The sequence below is a fragment of the Amorphotheca resinae genome (genome assembly GCF_003019875.1).
Source record: "Amorphotheca resinae ATCC 22711 unplaced genomic scaffold M430scaffold_4, whole genome shotgun sequence".
Lineage (NCBI taxonomy): Eukaryota > Fungi > Ascomycota > Leotiomycetes > Helotiales > Amorphothecaceae > Amorphotheca > Amorphotheca resinae.
In genome coordinates, this window is record NW_020194474.1 from 1,458,163 (window position 1) to 1,477,083 (window position 18,921).

Genomic DNA, 18,921 nt, shown 5'->3' on the forward strand with positions numbered 1-18,921 from the left:
AGCTGGATCGAATACATCATCTGGAACCCAGCAGATCGAGGTTTAAAAGGGGGGGGAAGGAGGGCTGGTTACTCGGCGTATTTCATAAGGAGTGATGGTGAAGGATACCCGGTGTAAATGGTAAGTGGTAAATCGTACTCGGCGTGAGTGTAAATTGGTACTCGGTGTAAGCAACGATGGGTACTCGGCGTGTGTTAATTGGTACTCGGCCAAGGGTACTCGGTGTGAGGAGTGTCGAATAGTACTCGGCGTAAGTAATAAGGGGTACTCGGTATAAGAGTTGGTGTAAGTGATGAAGGGTATTCGGTGTAAGTAATGAGGGGTAATCAATGTACGGAGCTAAAGGGTACTCGGTATAAGGAGTATCAGATGGTACTCGGCGTAACAAGGGATACTCGGTGTGGGTTGAAATAGTACTCCGTGTGAGGAGTGAAATGGTACTCAGCGTAAGAAATGTTTAACTTGCTGCGTTCTCCTAAAATAACAACCAGCGTGATTTAGACTTGGGCCATGGTCAGTCTAATCATATTTCCAGGCGGCAGTAGTCACAGACTCGTCGACCTAGGTTCACAAGGTATTGGCTGTTAGTTGATGGAGGTACTGTCAAGAACTGTATCTGTGTACTCTACATTCGCTGAGACTCATTCCTCCCCAAAGGGATAGTTGAATTTTAACAGACCGTTCAAACCTCCAACCCATCCGTCATCTTCTTCCCTTCCACTCTTTGCCCCTCTCATAACACAAGGCACACCGCTGCCCCATTCATTACCTTTGTCAATATCCTCCCCATCCACCCTCACTTCCATACCAACACCAACACCATGGCTCCTTCTCCTCCCATCAATGCTAACCTCTAGTTCCCTTCCTCTATTCTTCTCACTCAACCTCAAGGTAATTGGAGTATTGGCTGGCAGCACAAGCGGCCTAAATGACAAACTCCTTGGACAAATAGGAGTCATCATCAAACTGCTGACCAACGGATGAATGATACTCCCACCAGAACTCAAGCTATAAGCCGTACTTCCAGTCGGAGTAGAAATTATCATTCCATCAGCCACAGCCTCAGTCAGAAACCTTCCGCCCACGAAAACCTCTATGATTGCGAGGTGTGCTTCTTTTCCCCTATGAATCACGACTTCATTCATGGCGTGCACGTCCCCTCGTGCACTCTCCGCCGTGTTATCACCTATTACACGATTCCCATCAGAATCGAAGACTCCGACCTTCAGTCGATGTCGGAATAAGACTTTAGAGGTTCGTGTTGGCCCCATGAATTTCCCTCTTACGCCTGACCAGCCGGTCACTATGTCCCCAGTCTCTGTTTGAATATGACGATGTGTCTCGGCTTCGATCAAGGGAGAGCTGACAGCTGCTCCCGACATGTAAACTTCTCTGAATGCTCGTTTGTACTCTGCAAATTTCCATTCTCCCAAGAAACCCAATGTACCCATACTGAAAGAAAGTATCGGAGGTACGTAGAGTGTTGTGCTGAAGATGGAGGAAGCATGGAGGATCGTGCCATCACCTCCTAGCGTTGTGACCATGTCAACTTTCTTGGGTAAGATGCTAGTCTTTGTCGTGGTGTATACTGGAAAGGGGAAGGATTCGTGGATCTCGGAGGCAACTCTAGGTTCGAATATGAGGGATACATTGTCGTAGTTGGAATGTATATGCCTGAGTAGTCAGCAGAGTTATGATGGATTTCGAGGTGGACTTACTTTGCATATTCGATGAGAGATTCAGTGACTGCTGGGGCGTAATCCTTCTTGATCATCAGAATATTTCGTGGAGGTGACGGCCATTGAAGAGATAGCAAATCGCTAGTTGCAGTTCCTGTAGAAGTCAGTATCATTCTAATATCAAGGACGCAGACATACTCTGATATCGAGGGATAATTCTATCCTGTAAAACCTCTGCATCTTGGATTTCTGCCCTCCTCGGCGTCGTGCTGAAAGCTCTCCGCCATACCCGATTTCCCCTTAACCTCAAGATCATCGCAATTATCGTTGTATGTCTGCCTTATCCATTAGCCGCTGCGAGTGGACTGGCGTCGCATTATAAGATCCGCCGTGCACGATTGAAGACTTGGTTTTGCTTGAAGATCTGGTTTCGAAACCATGCTGGTGGATCAACCTCGTCGTGTGGCAAGCTTCACCTCCGATAAGCCAGCCGATAAGCTTTTATTTACAAGCAGTTCAGCTTAAGCTCTCTCGTTTAAAACTGGAGGCGCCGCCTTCACAGCGCTTACACATTCAGCCTAGGCAGAAGACTTGCTTCGGTATGTATGGAAGTTGATGGTAATGCCGGCATATCTCGAAAGTTCGCTGGCAGTGTCTTGAGCTGTTCAATATCAGCAAGGTCAGCTGTTCAACCAGCATCCTTCAGTGGGCACACGACGCAGGCTACCTCATCAAGACCAGGGTATGGTGAAACATAAGCCTCGACATCTGAAGATGAAAGATCAAGCTGACTCTCTCTCTCTCTGTAGAAGAGCAACGGTCATGGAGAACGAAACTCTTAGACAGAGGCATAAGGCTGTACAAGCCGATTCCGCTATTGGGAAGGTAGGAGATGCGGTGGAAGAGCACCCAGGCGGACACGTCAAGCATGGAGGACCCAAACAACTTTGGCGGTTGTTATTAGTCCTCACATACACCTTTTCATCATGCGTTTCGTACGTTATTATCCGGATTCCTGCAAGGCCTCGCTGACTGTATAGGATTGTTGCCACTCAGTGTTTTGGGGCACCATTGTACTTGTTTAGCAAAGACCTTTATTATGCCTACATGGCACTCACAAAACAGTCTTTCGGAGTCTTCGTTACGACCTTGACACAATGGTGGACTCCGACTCTCGTACGAATAAGTGGTGATGCCTCGGTAGCCGGACAGCTGCGGAAGACCCCAGATGGGAGAGCAGAGTGCCTCTTCCCGGATAGAATGGTCTTGATAGCGAACCATCAGGTATGTGGAGTCCTAGGGACTAGGAGCTATTCTAATCGATTGCAGCTGTACTCCGACTGGTTGTATCTCTGGTGGATCGCATACACCAACCAGCCCAGAATGCACGGTCATATCTTCATTATTCTGAAGGAATCCTTGAAATACGTTCCAATCATTGGATGGGGTATGATGTTTTACGGCTTTATATTCATGTCACGGAAGATGTCGACGGATCAACCGCGACTGGCGCATCGATTGCAGAAATTAAGAGCGCGACATGCGGGTCCGATGTCTGGATCGGAAGGACTAGACCCTATGTGGCTTTTGATCTTCCCGGAAGGAACCAATGCAAGTGATAATGGGAGGAAGAAGAGCGCCGCATGGGCTGAGAAGATAGGGATCAAAGATATGGAGCATGTTCTTGTCCCGAGAAGTACCGGATCATTTTTCTGCTTGAACGAGCTCAAAGGAACCGTGGATTATGTTTACGACTGCACATTGGCTTATGAGGGGATTCCGTGAGTAAATTGTGCTTCTTCTTGAGCTTTGCTAATAAAATCAGGAGAGGAAAATTCGGTCAGGATTACTACACACTAAGGTCCATGTACCTTCGAGGTCAACCTCCGCCTTCAGTCAATATGTATTGGCGAAGATTTGCGGTGAAAGACATACCGCTTGACAATAGCGAGGAGTTCGATTTATGGTTGCGAGAGAAGTGGTACGAAAAAGATGCTATCATGGAAGAGTACATGACAACAGGTCGATTCCCAGCCAGCGCGGAGGCAATAGATGGAGCTGGAGAAGACAAGGGGGGTTATATTGAGACCGAGGTGAAATTAGCGCACTGGTGGGAAGTGGCAAATATCTTTGGGGTTTTGGTTGCTATTGCATTGGGCTTCAATCTGCTTTCGAGAGTTTGGACTTGGGCGGTTTATGGAACGGGCTGATACCAATATATCCTATTCGGAGATGGATCATTCACACACGATCCAGTGATCGAGAGTGACCAGTTAGAATATCACGGGGAGTACGAATTACGACATTTTCAGCAGGGGTTTTCAGTATTGTTTTTGTTTGGGAGCGTGGAGTTAGACCATGGTGTATTTTCCTTTCTGATGAAGTCTGTTAAGCTCCGCTCAGATCAACCATTTATCAGCGAATTCAATATAGATGGTGCCGGACATGGTGGTCTCCTGTTTCTTACCCTGCAATGCCTGCAGTCTCGTTTCCTCGTGTTCAGAATCGGCACTATCACATGTAAGAAGTTGAATCGATACCGATGATGACAGAGTTTGCCAGGGTAGCGAATGTAGTGCCCACAGGTGCTATAGAAGGCAGTTTTTACGGTGCTGATTTTCCTCAAGTGGGTAGTTTTGTACGGTGGATAAATCGGCGCTGGAATAGGTGGCAAGTTCTCTCGGGGCAGAGGTTATCAAACAGTTAAGGAAAATGAGTAGCAAGCGCTATCTTGATCCACACATCTGAATAATGAGCGATAAATAATCTTGCTTCATATAAATAGGACATGCTGAAACTCATATGTGAATATGAGTAATACCAGCCTATATCAGAGAAGTATCTTCTGTTCAGCTGTCCTCAGGGGATGAGCCAGCATTCCCGTCCTTCTGAGTCTTGCACCAATGACTATTCAGATATGCCGCCGTCTGATAGTATCAAACTCCCTCTTCAACAATATTCCATGAATCACTCCTTCTATCTGAGGAAACGTCGGTGAATCACTGCAACAAGCCCGGCATATATATCTCAGATTCCTCTTCAATTCCACAAAGATGGCCCCTTAATCAATCAAGCACTTCCTTCAATCGAGAATACCAAGATCCACGCTTCAACTTGGACATTGGACATTTACAAGTATTGATACACTAGCATCAAGATGTGTAACCAAACCCTCCATCTCCATCTCTGCACTCACATCTCCCACGGGCCTTTCACAACATGCGGAATACCTTCATCACAATTTCACCACACCAACTGCACTTTCATTAACCACCCCACATTCTGCCACAGTTGCGCTTTTACAATCCTCAGATACTCTCCACTATTTCCCTTTCTTCCCGCAGGCATGCTATCCCTACCACCTCCCCCGATCCCATTCCCATCGACCGCCATGTTGCCCCAATCCCAACCCCTATACGCCCCGACACCTTCTACCAACGGCATCCTCATACCGGGCCACGTCCCGGCATCTGTACCACGAGAAGTACGGCCTGAGATGATCAGAGGGAGGATGGAGAGCGTGGAGCATTTCAGAGCAGCGGATGTAGGTATACGGGTTGGTGGGCGGAGAGGCTGGAATGAGTTGCATGGGTGGGATGAAGGATCTCCGCCTCCTAGTTACAGACTTGCGAGGGGAGACACTGCTGCTGCGAGAGATGATGGCGAGAGGCTGGGAGAGGGTGGGGGAGCATCGAGAATCACGGTTGATGACCAGCCTGACCGTTCTTTGACTTCGACTTCTGCCCCTGAGTCTTCTCCGGGAACGGCATCCTCGGTGTCTAAACAGGATCCAAGTGGGCCAGCCGCTACCTTACCACTGTTGGATCAAGGAGATAGGGGGCAGTCGTGAGGCGTGCCTGAGAAGAAAAGAAATACCAACCAAGGCGACAGTGACGGAGCGAGGTGAAGCAGAAGGCTGAGAAATAGTTACGAGTATCGATGTTTTAGTGGAGATTGGGACAGTAGGATCAATGATCTTGGAAGACCTATGAGATTAAGCCATGCAAGGAGTTTGAACTGTGTGTATTTCAAACAAGGGAAGATAGACTTAGCAAAATCTATCGGCTCATGTGGCATCTGAGCCATTCCAATCTATCGTCTATCATTCCATCTATATGCACGTACCCTTCTATATCAGCGGCCAGCAGAGAATGAGACCACAGCCCACTTCCCACTCCACGCCCATTTTCTTGCCCCACTATCACCACCACCACCTTCCATTGCCCTCAATTTCTCATCCTCACCAGGCTTCAGCCCAACAACAACATCCGCTTTACATGTACGTAGAGCGAGAATATTGATACCGGATCCCGGACCCAGTGGGCCAATAGCCTTGACGAATGGTGTAGTTGGATCCCACATACCCTACGTCGTTGTCAGAAAAGCCTCAAGACGGAAAATATAACTTACATCAGCAGTCAATTTCCTATAGTTCAAATCGCCCTTGAAAATAACCAGCTCGCTCTGCTTCAAGTCCTCATAAAGCTGAGGAGCTGTAGCAGGCAACCTCCAATAACTGCCGCCCTCAGTCCAGAATCGGTTGGTCCGAAGTATCAGCTGACCCTCCGCATGGAACATACTCCATTGTGAAAACAAGAATGAGAGTTCATCCACTTCCTTCTGAGTTAATGGTTGTGGGGTCTTGCCAGCATTCTTTTCCTCGTCTGAAGGAGTGGAGTAAAAGCTTTGAGGGTTCGCTAATGCGTTGAGTAGAGCTGCAAAATCTGAAGGTACGACGTCGGAAACAAACCATGGGATTGATTTGGGGTGAAGGATGATGTTTGTTGCAAGACCGGCGGATAGAAGGAAGCCAGCCAGGATGAGATCAACGTAGAGCTCGAATCCAGCATTGTCGAGCACAATGTCGACTCTTCTCTCCTTGCCATCCTTCTTCGCCTTCTTCAAAACTTCATATGCATCTCCCAAATCATTGACGAGAATGTTTTTCTCTGATGCTTTCCGTGCTTCTGACCCTTGCAGCTTTTGTATATCCTCATATGTGAGGGACGTCAACAGGGAGAGATCCGTCGCATTTCCCCAGAGACAAATCTCGCACATCTCCATGAACAAGAGTTTCTCTGCCTCTTCAGCCTCCTCTTGTGTCTTCGTTTCTTTCTTCTCCAGTTGTGTTATAAGTTCATGATATCGGCTGGCCAGTTCGAGAACAGCTGGGCGAGAGGATCGGAAAGTTGACATCTTTTGACGGGCGAATACGTCGTATGATTTCCAATGTTGCGATAGGGAAAACAACGTTGCTATGCGTCTAAATTGGGTTGATTAGCTATGCTATAGGTGGTAAGAGAGCGGCATACCGGTAGACGTAGCATTCTGAGAAGAGCCATGGGACATTGAACCACGATGGGTTCCCTAATTGTTCGAGTTCTTTGTTGTAAGATGCGATATCGGGATATCCATCATCAGGAAGAGGCCTGAATCGTCAGCCAGGTATTTGGAATAGGAGAGAGACATACGTCAATTTTCGGTCGTGTTGAATCTCATATTTGAACTTTGCAAGCTCCTCAATAATCTTCTTCCCTTCTGTGCGCTTTGGCTCTTCCGTTGTATCTGAAACTGCTCTATATACATCATCGATTGCGCCGGTCTTTTATGTCAGTGGTGCTTCTTTCATAGGAAGAATGACCTACTATAATGATAGGCCACCTGTCTCTGGCACTGACATAGGCAAATGATGTCTTGTCAGCAGTAGAGGAGGTCGCTGTTCTGAATTAGATAGGTCTTTCTGTAAGGAAATGTAACCTACGGGTCTTCGTGTCGTATTCCATCTTGGTCTCGAGCAATTCAACTTTGGACAAACGGTGAAAGTTGGATTTTCAATCTGAGTTGTTTGTTCTGTAGCGGGGTTGAGCGGGGGACAGAATCCGGATCCGTAATTTCTATTTTCCGGGTGCCGTGCAACTAGGTACTGTGAGGGGTTGGTTCTATAATTGGATGAACGGTTGTAATCTCAAGATCGAAGGAGCGGACCCTCTTATGTATGGCTTAATCACATGATCATTTACCACCACAGGTACCTTAATTCAATAATGGACTGGCCAAAGCCTCCCCACCAAGTCTCCAGGCTCTATCCAGTCCAGATCATTGAGACGGTTCCAGTAATTAGGGTCACAGCGAATTATAATCAAAGAACATAAGGTACCTTGGTGGAGCTTATATGCTACTTTGAGGATCCACTCACTGGTCTCCCGCAAATACTCCAGATACTGCATAGACAATCAACCAGTAGAAAAGGGGGGTGGCTAGTGATAGAATGAGATCCATGGTTCGAAACACAGTTCATCAAATCCTATTTATATCCACCTTTGAATAAATCTTCTGTTGAATAACTCAATTCCTACTGAGTCGTGTAGGTATGCCTTCTTGACCTACCCCCTGTACACAGGAGCGTATGCATCCGAAACCGAAAACGCCATTGGTATAATCCATCCCACTCCTCCGAGTTTTTCATTACTCGGAAACATTACATAGCATCTCCTACCCTCTCAATTCCTTCTGCTTGGTAATCTCGAAGACCTCCGTTAAACCATGCACCGTCGTATCAACATTCATCGTAACCAAGGGCATCTTCTCAAAGCTACCCTCCCGCATAATAGCCACCAGCGCCAGATATTTGTTAACCTCTCTCAGCATAATTGGTCTCTTCATATCCGTCAAGACAATTGCGCTCTCTGCATCCTTGCAAGCTACCTGGTCCTCCAACTTTTTGTTCCACGGCTCCCCTTCAAGTGTTGCAATATATTCAGGAGATCGGTCCCAGCCATAGATCTCCGATATATCTACGATCACATCGATGTAATCGCTGCATATTTCGTAGGATGGCATGTCGACAGGGGAGGGATCGGTGGCGATGTAGATCTTGGAGAGAACGTCGAAGAGATATGCCTTTTCGAAACGGCAGCTTCGGCAAAGGTCGTTGAGGAGAGCTTCGAGGGTGGGGAGATGTGGGATCAACTTTTGGATGACCTTGCTGAAGGCTTCAAAAATGGAGTGGTCGTAGATAGATGTTAGATGGAAGTTGACTGGGGCGTTTTCGACGCCGTGATCGGAAAGCTCGTCTTGAATGCGCTGCATAATATCTCGTTGGATGTCTAGCTTATAGTCATCGGAGAGACCATCAACCTTGTGGATGAAAACCTCGATGTTGATGTTAGGATAGGTGGGTTGGAGGTTTAAAATGGTGCCGTTGAGTCGGTTGATAGCCTCAAGGTATTCATCTTGAGCATCGATGACCCAGATCAAGGCGCCAATTTCACCGAAGATGGCATCAAGGTCAAATGACGGGTCCAGGAAGTCGAGCTGGCCAGGGAAATCCCAAACTTGGAAATCCATGAAGGAGCTAGACTTGTGAGCAGATCATCGTATAGGGGCGGGTAAAACTCACTGCATCGAATCCTTTTGGATTCGCGCTGTCGATTCAAGAAACAACGTTTCATTCGGTGGCATCTTATGGAAGACCACACTCGAGATTGATGATTTTCCGCTTCTGCTTTGCGGTCAGGACCGCACTAGATCTGGGGATGTTGCCCTTACCTTCGCTGGCCCATCAACAACAATCTCGGTTTGCCTTTCGCAGCAGTGCCCGGCGCCGGTTCAGGGAGCTTACCGACATCCTTCCTTTGGACGTTGAGGCGGTTCTGTTCATAGACACGTTCAAGATTCAGCTGAGCTGGACTTATATGACGGACAGGCCCTTGACGGGGAGGACCATTATATTTTCGATCTAATTTTGTTCTCCTTCTTCCAGTATGAAGTAGAGGCATGATGACTGCAAAAGCAAGTATTTTGAAAATGTATGACAAGAGCGATGTTATCGAACGCAACTCTGCGTGATGAATATAATATTCCAAAGCGGACGTAATCGATCCTTAAAGGGCGATGCAACTTCTACACCGCTGATCGATATCCAAAGATACGACTATCCTCTCAGCTTCCGTTTGCGCAACTACTGTCGGCTTCATTCAAGTCCCCGTTGAACCCGAGGACTCGGGGCCGGGTACATGAATCTTGATCTCGGCTTGAGACGGCGAGGCGCAGGCTGACACATTTCCAGATAACTCATGACTTTGATCTCGGTCCAATTCTGATACTGATCATATGATGTCTATAGCTGTTCATTATTGCCACTTGCAAAGATGATACCCAGGTGCTGACGGCGACACTGTGACTCAACGTCGGACAGCAATGAGTGGTCCAGACCGTCCAGCCGGGGTCAACTCGAGCCGTCATTCATATTGGCTACACAATGTAAAACCAATCGAGAGAAAGGATAAGAGTTGTCCTAATGGAGCTGTGCATATTCTAGAAAGGGAGGAGACATCTCGAGCAGATTGGAAACTGCTCAGCCGCCGCCTAGGCTATGCTGTGATACTTCGGTCTGAGCCGGATCTTGGATTCGTGGAAGGCAAATACCCAGTCCGCTCAACTTTCGGAACTCCAGGGGTACACTCGAGGGACAACTCCGGAGTTTACAACAAGTAAATGATCGCATACCTCCATGGTGCTCTCTGCGTGGTACGGCTAGATTTGGAATGTGGCGGCTCTCTCTTCGTTGGGCTGAAGCCCTGATATTGCGCTTGCCTGTTTGCCTGATTCCCTGATCTCTCTTCATTGATGTGTTGTCAGTCTCTGTCTCGTTGGATCTTGCTTTGTTTCCTACGGAATGACAGGTCACGTACTTGGGACCTATAGGGAGCTTCGCAAGAACGTCGGGAATACCCTTATGCAGGTCCCAGCGGGCGCCAAGGGATGGCGAGATATTATGGCTGTAGGCGGTGGAGTGACAGGGCGGGATGGGAGGGGGATTCGCTTTTGCATCGTCTCCCCGCAGGTTTTGGCGGAGAGATGATGTCTCTCGAAATTTTAGCGAGCAGTCCGGTATTTCCAGGGGTGGGGTTGGCGGTTACTTATCACCGACAACAGAACAACAATCGGTCAAGGATGTGTCTATATATGTTATATTGCCAGGGAAGGGAGCATACATGTAGTTGGCCTGAAATGAGTGATCAAGAGGGGGCTGGTGTCTTTCACAATCATACACGGGTGTGTGGGGGTTGGGGGTATCCGTGGCAATGAAGCTTGGGAATTTTATAAGGAGTCTCATCTCTTGCCTCGCAGATATCTCTTGATTCTCGCATTGATATATTTTGCAAGCCCATGGTACGGCCACCAGCAGCTGGGAAGTGATCAGAAGCAGGGTTACATGATCAGATCTCAATCTAATTCTCATTCTACAGGTAATATTGCTCGTCTCGTCTCATCCATCATGCTACTACAGTCATCTCACAGTCCCATATTCAAGGCAAGTGAAGACGGGTGCAGCTGAGAGTGAGAATAGAGTATTCTGGAAATGAAAAGCTTACTATATATTACCCCACGTATCAAGTTGCGACCTCTACTCCTGATCCAGCATACTTCCCATCCGCGTTATGCAATAACCCGGAAGAGAAATACAATTCACGACGATCAAAACGGTCAGTACCCAAAGGCCTGAGATTCACAGGTCACACATGATTATCACCTGCTGAACATAGATGCTATGAAGCTCTTCCGCCGTCCCATTCTCTGCGCCTTCGCGGCTCTCTGGTCTATCATGCTCTTTTCCGTGGGAATTTCTGGTACAGCTGGACTCCCCTCATCGCTCCTCAGTGGTGTTCTCTGCTCAGAATGAGTGGATAACGGACCTGAAATCTTCAGGTCATGCATTGACTTCGTACTGCGCTTTATCTTGCCTGTCGTGCTCCTCGTCTTGCCTGGCGATAAGGTCCTCCCCAGACTGTATTCTCCAATCCCCATCTCCAAATCCTCTATCGCACCTGAAACTGTCTTGCCATTACTCGCTATATTCTCTTCCGGTATGGAAATGAACTTGACCAAGCCTCGCTCAGGACAGACCCCTAGCGATTCCTCCAAGCTGGTCTGTATGAGTGCTGCATTTCTCCTGTTTGTTGTTGGTTGTACCTGCGAAGGGAGAGCTGTTATTGAAAATATGTAGGCAGGGTCAAAAGATCCACGGAAGAGCAAACATGCAGAATGTGTAAGCGCGACGATGATGGAGGATTCTGGTCGTTGGTAACGGCCGGACAGGAAACAAGAGAGGTCGGTAACAAAGGTATATTCGTCTTTAATCTGCAGCATGTCAGAACGGGCACCCTGAATATGAAGTAAATTTACCTACAATGACATTTGTCTTTATATCTGCCATAACCAGTGATTCTTTTGAGATCCTCTCCCGCGCTGAAGAGTTGGACTCTCGATATGCAAACGCTTCGTCATAGTACTGATTCCTCCGCCTCGAAAGCTCTTTCTCTTCTGGTGTTTTGTTCTGAGATAGGCTTCCTTTGTCACCCGGCGCACCACGATCTAGGGCCCGAAGGAGAAGCTTTTCGTCCTTTTCAGGGGTGGGAATAGATATTGCAGGCGTATCAAGCACCTTGCTGTCTACCGGTGAAGGCGACATTTCAATCTCCAGATAAGAATCTTTCTTTTTCTGGTCTATGAGTATTGCGTTATCGGTATAGAGATGGAATTCGTCGGCACTTTCGTAGCTGCGGGACCTGCTGCCGAATGTGCTGCTCGACCCAGGCATTTGGGTCGTACCAATGGATTCGATCAATGTCGTACTCCAGTAAGACAAGACCAAGGTCTAAGTACAAATATCTCGGCTTGATGGAGAAAGAATTGCTCAGATGTAATATGCTGACAGCTTAAATTTGCTATCCAGGAGCTCTGGCAACAAGCTGGGAGGAAAGAAGAACAAGAGATGAACTGAAGAGTAAAGAGAATGCACCCAACTAAATACTTTCCTTCGTGGAGGTCGATACTGCTGATGCCAGGTCAATGACCATAAAAGGCAGTCACGACCAACGCGTACAGACAGGGACGATCTTCAAGTTCCCGTGCGACAATGCAGAGGGCGATTCAATACAGTGGTTATAGTGGCCAGGATGAGGTTCAGCCTTCGGGAAATGGAGAGGGAGGCTGCAGAGAAAATTAAAATGACAGATGCAAACCCCAGGGATAGCCTTGTAATGTAGCCTGAAAACAGGTAAGTGAAGTCGATGTTTCAAGTACCGCAATCGGCACGTGCAATCCCAGGGCAGATCACCCGAATTCTTACCAGGAGATCGGACTGAAGCTAAATTGTGCCAACGAGAATGTTTTCATGCTCTTAAAACAATGGAGACTACTATCACCGTTATGGCGAACCAACCTCTCCAAGACTATACTATCGATCCCTATACCCCCCGCTTGACCTTCTGTCCTAAGATTGCATCCCTTTCCCACAATAAAATAGCAGACGCCCCCATTGGCCCTGAAACCAAAGTCCATGTTGTGACCTTCCAAGCAATTTTCCAAAAGGCCCCATCTTGGGGTTTCTCACTTGCTGCATTTCGATATAACAGAATCGCCCAAACCAGAACTGAGGCTGAACCAACATATAGATCCCAGAGTAGGAAGTTGTGGACTCCTTCTGCGAGGCTGGAAACCTGATGGCTGAGCACGGGGAAATAGGGCACATAGACTTCATAGAAGCTGCTATGTGAGAGTTGGATGAGATCTGATGCCCAATCCGGGAAGATCTCGGGTGGCAGAAGGGTGATGGCGATAACCGGTATATGTGTGATTATGCTGAAGGCGATCACAAATCTGTAAACGTGCTTCACATTATTGAGATAGGGTATTCCAGAGGAGACAGATTGACGGGAGTCGCTTTTTGATGCTTGATCTGTGAAAATTCTGCAGAGAAATGTGATTGACGATTGTATGAGAACAGCCCATAGAGGGAATGCTTGCCAAATCGCAATGTATAGTTGGTGAGCATCTGGAGAGACCACTGACGGTGATTGAAGTGCCATCAGGATTGATGGAATGATATACCCAACTATAGTCGACAGCGGGAGTATCTTAAGATCCAGGGACGAGACAGGGATAACGCTGTTGGCATGTGCCCCCGTAAATGCTCTTGCAACCGGTGACGTGAGGAGGTGTACAAATAAGTATAAGGGTATTGTAACTGTGAAGCTGATGCATTGAAAGATCAGGCCAACTATACCAATACTACCGTGACTGTAAGCAAATAGCCAAATCTAGGCTCCGAGCCATCAGGGCATGTGGATTGCATACAAGCTGACAAGTTTTCCTTCATTCCCAGACCTCAAACTCTCCATCATCAACAAGGTCCAAGCAGCACCAAACTGACCGAAGCCAAACAGGCTGAACAGTGTCGACTCGACGTTTTTCACATCCAAAAACGGAGCAAAGAATGTGATCAGAACCACTAACTGAGCATCAATAAATTCAATTCCAGTATAGCTTTTCACGAGGAGATCATTTGTCCCTGGAAAATAAACGGTTTCTTGCGTCAGGATCTCCCCAATCATGGCGAAGGTGCCATTGCGGTCTGAGAGAAACCAGGTGCCAAATGCCCCAGTAAGAGATAGAACTGGCAGTAAGATTAAGGTAATTGTTCGCAGTGAGCTTTGAGGACCTGCCGATGAGCCGGATGGAGAGGCCCCAGGTGCCGATGAAGAGGCAATAGACTAGAATCATCAGCTACAATATCATCGAACTATCTGCAGACGTGCCTTGCCGCTCATTGTGAAGATGGAAGCTGAATCAAGAGATCGAACACAACAAGGTCGCGAGTTGGGAGACTTGAAGGCGAAATACGACAATTATGTATAGATCACAATAGAATGAAAGAGTTCTCTTCCCAACTTGAGAGCCTTGCCCTGAGGACTGAGGGGTTGTCGTCAGAAGCTGATGTTACCGAGGCGAGAAACTCGGTTCATTTTGTTGGGTTTTGATCAGCGATCAAGACGGCCGTGGCGGTTAGGGTGACAGAGGAGAACAACTACTCGGCTTTTGCCGCTTGGCATTCTTCTGAGCTAATATTTAAAAAGAAAGAAGGCAACAACAGGGTTGATAATAGAGAAAGGACAGTTCCAAACGACAATGTTGCCGAATCACGTGTGGTATGTAGCTAGTCACGTGATGCCAATCCCATCTCCATCAAACCCCCCGGTCGACAGTTTCAAGCTTGTCACGGATGCGATATGCAACAAAACCCCCCAAAGACCACGTGATGCTAATCTCACAGCATTGAAAGCAGCGCTCGACAATCTGCAGATGCGATGTGCAACAAAATGGAAGACTTCGGGCAAACACACTCTGGTGATGTATCACGTGATACAACTGAACCACCACCTCAAGTCATGAGTTGCGATATCAGCTTCAACCGCGCAAAAATCCAAGGTGGAGGCAGATACCATTTTCTAACCGAAGTAGAAAATGATTGCAAAAACTAAATATCGTACGGGGTACACATTTTGTAGATCTCGATCTATTCAAAGTTTCATAACCGCCCGTCTCACACAGTATGTGCATCAGAGCGCCGGCCAAAAATACCTCGCCAATCACGAACGCGCCTCTATCTACAGCGAGCTCTTGCAACCACCAATAATTGCGGGTAGACATTATCAACGACGGCGACGAGCAGGTCTGACTGGCCAGTGCCATACCTGCGAGTGTTGTTCTCTTCAAGGTCCTCGCCCTGGATCTGACGGAGGCGGTTATCCGCCATGCCCAGACGTTACTGGGCCCCTTCGTTTGCACAGGACACTGCATACCAGCGTCTATCCATGGATACATCAAGAAAGTACTTGAATGTTTCGTTCCCACATTTTCTCAGTAATCACATCCATTATTTTGACGGTTGATCCATCTCTTTGCCTTGTTTCTTCCTCGTTTTCCATTACTCCCCAAGTTCCTAACCCTTCTTCTTCATCTGCAAGATGTCGGTCAAGCCCGAATTCCAATCCGACATACATGAGTTTGAGACTCGCGATGTTGGGTACAGAAAGGCTCTACGGGCCACTCGCATGGTCGAGTCCATCCGGCTCGGGTTGACGACTCTCGCCCTTCTCGCTGGATTGACCATTGTCGGCACCTCCGCCGAGACACTGGCCGTCTATAACAAGACACATCTCGGCCAAGACTTCCTCCTGCCCCTATGGCCAAGCGACTTCGATATCCGACCCACCATTGCCCTGGTGACTTGCGGTTCGATCATCTTTCTTGCCAGCGCTGTCTCCTTGATAGCCAGCAAAGTCCAGGCGGTAAGAAACAACCCCGTTTCACCCTCCTCGGTGTTGGTCACTAACGTCACCCAACCAGGTCCGGAACAGCCCCCTCATTCACAACTCGTTCTCCATCCTTGCTTCCTTGATCTGCTTCATCGCCGGGCTGATCGGTATGTCCTTCTTTTATGGAGTCAATGCCTCGTCTACTGTCTTCTCTCTGCAAGCTTGGACTTGCCAGTGGTCCGCCATCTCCATGACCACTGCACCACACTGGGGAAGGCTATGCAAAGAGAGCAAAGTCGCCTTGTATCTGACCGTCATGATCGTACCGCTGGAAGTTTTGGTGTTGGGAGCCACTGCCTGGGCTGTATTTGTAGAGAAGAAGCTATTCGTCGTCCGAGAAAGGAAGGGTAGCCCTGCTTTGTCTTAAATGCCGGTAACGGTGATGTTGAGAATGGAATGTGCATGACGATATGGGAGGGTACGGGTTGGGGTTCATGGCAGGCGTTGAATCGCAGAAATGCTTGCGGCCTCTTATGGGATTTGATGTATTAGTAGTGTTTTTGGCGTGGCTTGAATGGGGATTGAAATGGGAAGGTTCCCAAGCGAACAACGGCTATATTTCTTATGATATAAATGACCAGCCCGAATCGCAAAGTCTAATGAGTCTCCATAGCATCCTCGAATGCGGCATGCTTCATCTTCTCCTGCCCCCCTTGCCATATCGGTATTAGAGGAAACACGTAATACAAGGAGGGTCAGAAGCATTGCGGGAGGTCTTCTCTTCAATATCGCTACTCCCGGTCCGTATCTTAACCTTACGCCTAGAAAACAACCAGAAGCGTCCCTCGAGACATCTATTCATCTTTCGACCTCTTCTACCAGCAGGATCTCTCTGTAACTCCACGCTTGTAGAGAACAGCACCGCCAAGGGAACCCTATCCACAGAGCAAACCCTCCTTGGGGATGTCCACTGTTTCCGGGCCAGTCCCCACAGTCTCCACCTCTATGTATCCACTTGGCACCGTTGCTTCCTTCTTAATCTTTTCCCCCTCTTTCTCTAACTCCGCCTTCTCCTTCTTACTCAAAGTCAGGCTTCCCTTTGCCAACGCCTCCTTGGGAAGGGGCCGCACATAAGGTTGCACCACCCACCAAGGCCTCTTGCATTCTTTGACCGTCTGCAGCGAGCTCTCGTACTCCTCATCTCTCTCCTGGTTCGCTTCCGCAGAGACATCCTGCGCCAACCGGTTCAACCTCTCATCCCTCTCTAACTCCTCCTCCCAGCTCTTGCCATCCGTCTCCGCATACTCCTTTAAGCCCCCCTTGACAGCTTCCTCAACCATCTGCAGGACATTTTCAAAAGCCGCTATATCCCCTGCTCGACATTTCGCTAGCGCATCTCGGATATGGTGATGTTTGGCTACGAGCGGTCGCAGAAGACGGAAGAGATGTGGCTGCATAGCCAAAAGATTAGGACTTGATGTTTTCTCTTTCCTGTCCTTCTTCTGCTTCTTCTTTGGTGGTCCTTCTTCCTCTTTTTGACCGTCTTTCGCCTCGGTCACAGCCGCTTCTTCTGGATCAGATGGCAGATATAGCAGCTTTCTCTCCGGGATTGGAATTTCCAATACGTATTTGTAGAGAATATCCATATACCTCCTGAATACCGCATCCATTCTCCAGCCGCCCTTGCCATCCTTACCCCTCCAGTACTCCCTCCCTTCCTCGCCTACCGCTGGTGCGTCTGAGAAGATAGCAGGATCGTATAGGTTCCCTTCCGCGCTCATGACCCCATCTGCCCCCGTCTCTTCCAAGCAACGATCGATATCCTCTCTCCGCAAAATATTGCCATTTGCGAATAACACCGTCTCCTTTGGCAACTGCTCTCTGAGAAACCGGATCACACTCCAATCCGCCAAGCCCGTCTTATGGCCCTTCTGATCCCTGTGTCTCCCGTGGACCGTGAGGATACTGGCTCCTGCCCTCAGAACATTCTGCGCATATTCCAACGTCTTCTCTTTCGTCTCCAAGATCCTAATTTTAGCCGTAACTGGCACATCCAAATGGAGGTGCAGCTTATTTATTAACGAATATATGAGCTCCTGGTCTTCCTGTAAGAAAGCGCCGTATTTCCCCTTCCTCGCGATCCCCTGCGGGCACCCCAGATTCAAATCGACCGCATCGCAGAAGGGCGCCACATATCTCGCCGCTCGCAATAACTCATCAGGATCGTTGGCGCAGAATTGTGTGAAAAGCGGCCGGTCAATCGAAGGGTTCCCATCTAGAAAAGCCGACGAGGGAGGCGGAGGAGAAGCGGGGTCGGGATGCGAAGAGAGGGGCGAGCGCAGAGGCTGGAAATGCTTGTCTCGAAAATTGGCCGTCTCGCCGAACATTCGCGCGTGCAGCATGGGGGTGTATGCCACAAGCTGCTTGGAAGAGGATGGAGACATGAAGGAGCGGGTTAGAAGACGCCATGCCTGTGTCCTTTCTCGTCAGCAAATGCTACTTCGCGGGGAGAAGATAAGGGAGGAGTACGAATTCGGATTGATCGACCATAGGGGCGAGGACAAATTTTGGGCTCCCGATGCTTTCATAGAATGCACGCCCATGGAGTTTCCTTGCTTGCGGGGGCAGCGAAGCAGTGGCATTATCGTTCGCTGCTGCCACCGAGGCCGGGCCGTCATGGGAGACCGTCATTATGGTTCGTATGATTGGAATGATCGTCCGCCGGGTGCCAGCCCACAGCCTGAGATGTGACGCAAGGAAAGCCAGCGTAAATTGAGGTCAGGGACGGGCAGAGACGGTGTGAATCTGGAAAGGAATTTCGTTGCTCGAAAAACTTTTAGCGCCTGACTGACGAGGCTGGGCGTTCGACGAGGCGAGGCTACACATGTTCTACGAGCCCTCCATTCATTGGCTCATATTTTGACACCAGCCTTGCACCGTTGTACCTGGACCCTTATCAACATGATAAGGAGCCCATCAAATCCAGCTAAGGTACCTGAGGCATTCAAATAGCCTGCGTATGACATTTGCTGCATGCATTTACTACACATCTACCAAGGGAGAATTTCTTCATGAACTTCAAAAGGCCAAGCTGTTTCTGAAGTCGGCCAATGAGTATCATTTGATTATTGAGACCATGC

At 48.4% G+C, this 18,921-nt stretch overlaps 11 protein-coding genes across 11 annotated transcripts; 3 read left to right on the forward strand and 8 right to left on the reverse strand.

Moving 5' to 3' along the window:
- Window positions 1-554: 554 nt before the first annotated feature.
- Window positions 555-2,171, reverse strand: M430DRAFT_34227 (hypothetical protein). Its single transcript, XM_024866510.1, has 3 exons — window positions 1,878-2,171; window positions 1,719-1,833; window positions 555-1,674 (listed from the first exon to the last, which is right to left on the reverse strand). Exons 1-3 carry the CDS (start codon window positions 1,993-1,995, stop codon window positions 642-644), a joined length of 1,266 nt encoding a protein of 421 aa, XP_024722477.1. The 5' UTR covers window positions 1,996-2,171; the 3' UTR covers window positions 555-641.
- Window positions 2,172-2,501: 330 nt separating this feature from the next.
- Window positions 2,502-3,889, forward strand: M430DRAFT_99609 (hypothetical protein; the record flags this gene model as incomplete). The annotated part of the gene is made up of 4 exons (XM_024870200.1): window positions 2,502-2,674; window positions 2,720-2,963; window positions 3,009-3,460; window positions 3,505-3,889. The coding sequence occupies 4 exons, from the start codon at window positions 2,502-2,504 to the stop codon at window positions 3,887-3,889; spliced, it is 1,254 nt and encodes a 417-aa protein (XP_024722478.1).
- A 1,136-nt stretch (window positions 3,890-5,025) lies between these two features.
- M430DRAFT_41089 (hypothetical protein) lies at window positions 5,026-5,529 on the forward strand (the record flags this gene model as incomplete). The annotated part of the gene is made up of 1 exon (XM_024867456.1): window positions 5,026-5,529. The coding sequence occupies one exon, from the start codon at window positions 5,026-5,028 to the stop codon at window positions 5,527-5,529; it is 504 nt and encodes a 167-aa protein (XP_024722479.1).
- A 284-nt stretch (window positions 5,530-5,813) lies between these two features.
- On the reverse strand, window positions 5,814-7,569 carry M430DRAFT_137451 (hypothetical protein; the record flags this gene model as incomplete). Its single annotated transcript, XM_024862509.1, has 6 exons — window positions 7,441-7,569; window positions 7,325-7,395; window positions 7,151-7,281; window positions 6,992-7,108; window positions 6,090-6,942; window positions 5,814-6,044 (listed from the first exon to the last, which is right to left on the reverse strand). The coding sequence occupies exons 1-6, from the start codon at window positions 7,460-7,462 to the stop codon at window positions 5,814-5,816; spliced, it is 1,425 nt and encodes a 474-aa protein (XP_024722480.1). The 5' UTR covers window positions 7,463-7,569.
- Window positions 7,570-7,954: 385 nt separating this feature from the next.
- M430DRAFT_57661 (hypothetical protein) lies at window positions 7,955-10,474 on the reverse strand. Its single transcript, XM_024868684.1, has 5 exons — window positions 10,373-10,474; window positions 10,188-10,299; window positions 9,228-9,331; window positions 9,079-9,180; window positions 7,955-9,033 (listed from the first exon to the last, which is right to left on the reverse strand). The coding sequence occupies exons 2-5, from the start codon at window positions 10,191-10,193 to the stop codon at window positions 8,172-8,174; spliced, it is 1,074 nt and encodes a 357-aa protein (XP_024722481.1). The 5' UTR covers window positions 10,194-10,299; window positions 10,373-10,474; the 3' UTR covers window positions 7,955-8,171.
- M430DRAFT_224114 (hypothetical protein) lies at window positions 10,227-10,928 on the reverse strand. The gene is made up of 2 exons (XM_024864688.1): window positions 10,373-10,928; window positions 10,227-10,299 (listed from the first exon to the last, which is right to left on the reverse strand). Exon 1 carries the CDS (start codon window positions 10,921-10,923, stop codon window positions 10,597-10,599), a length of 327 nt encoding a protein of 108 aa, XP_024722482.1. The 5' UTR covers window positions 10,924-10,928; the 3' UTR covers window positions 10,227-10,299; window positions 10,373-10,596.
- A 204-nt stretch (window positions 10,929-11,132) lies between these two features.
- M430DRAFT_65510 (hypothetical protein) lies at window positions 11,133-12,184 on the reverse strand. Its single transcript, XM_024869177.1, has 2 exons — window positions 11,872-12,184; window positions 11,133-11,822 (listed from the first exon to the last, which is right to left on the reverse strand). The coding sequence occupies exons 1-2, from the start codon at window positions 12,151-12,153 to the stop codon at window positions 11,211-11,213; spliced, it is 894 nt and encodes a 297-aa protein (XP_024722483.1). The 5' UTR covers window positions 12,154-12,184; the 3' UTR covers window positions 11,133-11,210.
- A 654-nt stretch (window positions 12,185-12,838) lies between these two features.
- M430DRAFT_118719 (hypothetical protein) lies at window positions 12,839-14,449 on the reverse strand. Its single transcript, XM_024861722.1, has 3 exons — window positions 14,282-14,449; window positions 13,821-14,236; window positions 12,839-13,754 (listed from the first exon to the last, which is right to left on the reverse strand). The coding sequence occupies exons 1-3, from the start codon at window positions 14,291-14,293 to the stop codon at window positions 12,932-12,934; spliced, it is 1,251 nt and encodes a 416-aa protein (XP_024722484.1). The 5' UTR covers window positions 14,294-14,449; the 3' UTR covers window positions 12,839-12,931.
- A 900-nt stretch (window positions 14,450-15,349) lies between these two features.
- Window positions 15,350-16,607, forward strand: M430DRAFT_34232 (hypothetical protein). Its single transcript, XM_024866511.1, has 2 exons — window positions 15,350-15,814; window positions 15,873-16,607. Exons 1-2 carry the CDS (start codon window positions 15,491-15,493, stop codon window positions 16,206-16,208), a joined length of 660 nt encoding a protein of 219 aa, XP_024722485.1. The 5' UTR covers window positions 15,350-15,490; the 3' UTR covers window positions 16,209-16,607.
- M430DRAFT_224135 (hypothetical protein) lies at window positions 16,253-16,631 on the reverse strand. Its single transcript, XM_024864689.1, has one exon. It carries the CDS (start codon window positions 16,544-16,546, stop codon window positions 16,313-16,315), a length of 234 nt encoding a protein of 77 aa, XP_024722486.1. The 5' UTR covers window positions 16,547-16,631; the 3' UTR covers window positions 16,253-16,312.
- Window positions 16,632-16,716: 85 nt separating this feature from the next.
- On the reverse strand, window positions 16,717-18,472 carry M430DRAFT_17888 (hypothetical protein; the record flags this gene model as incomplete). Its single annotated transcript, XM_024863759.1, has 2 exons — window positions 16,717-18,252; window positions 18,311-18,472. 2 exons carry the CDS (start codon window positions 18,470-18,472, stop codon window positions 16,717-16,719), a joined length of 1,698 nt encoding a protein of 565 aa, XP_024722487.1.
- Between the last annotated feature and the right edge of the window lie 449 nt (window positions 18,473-18,921).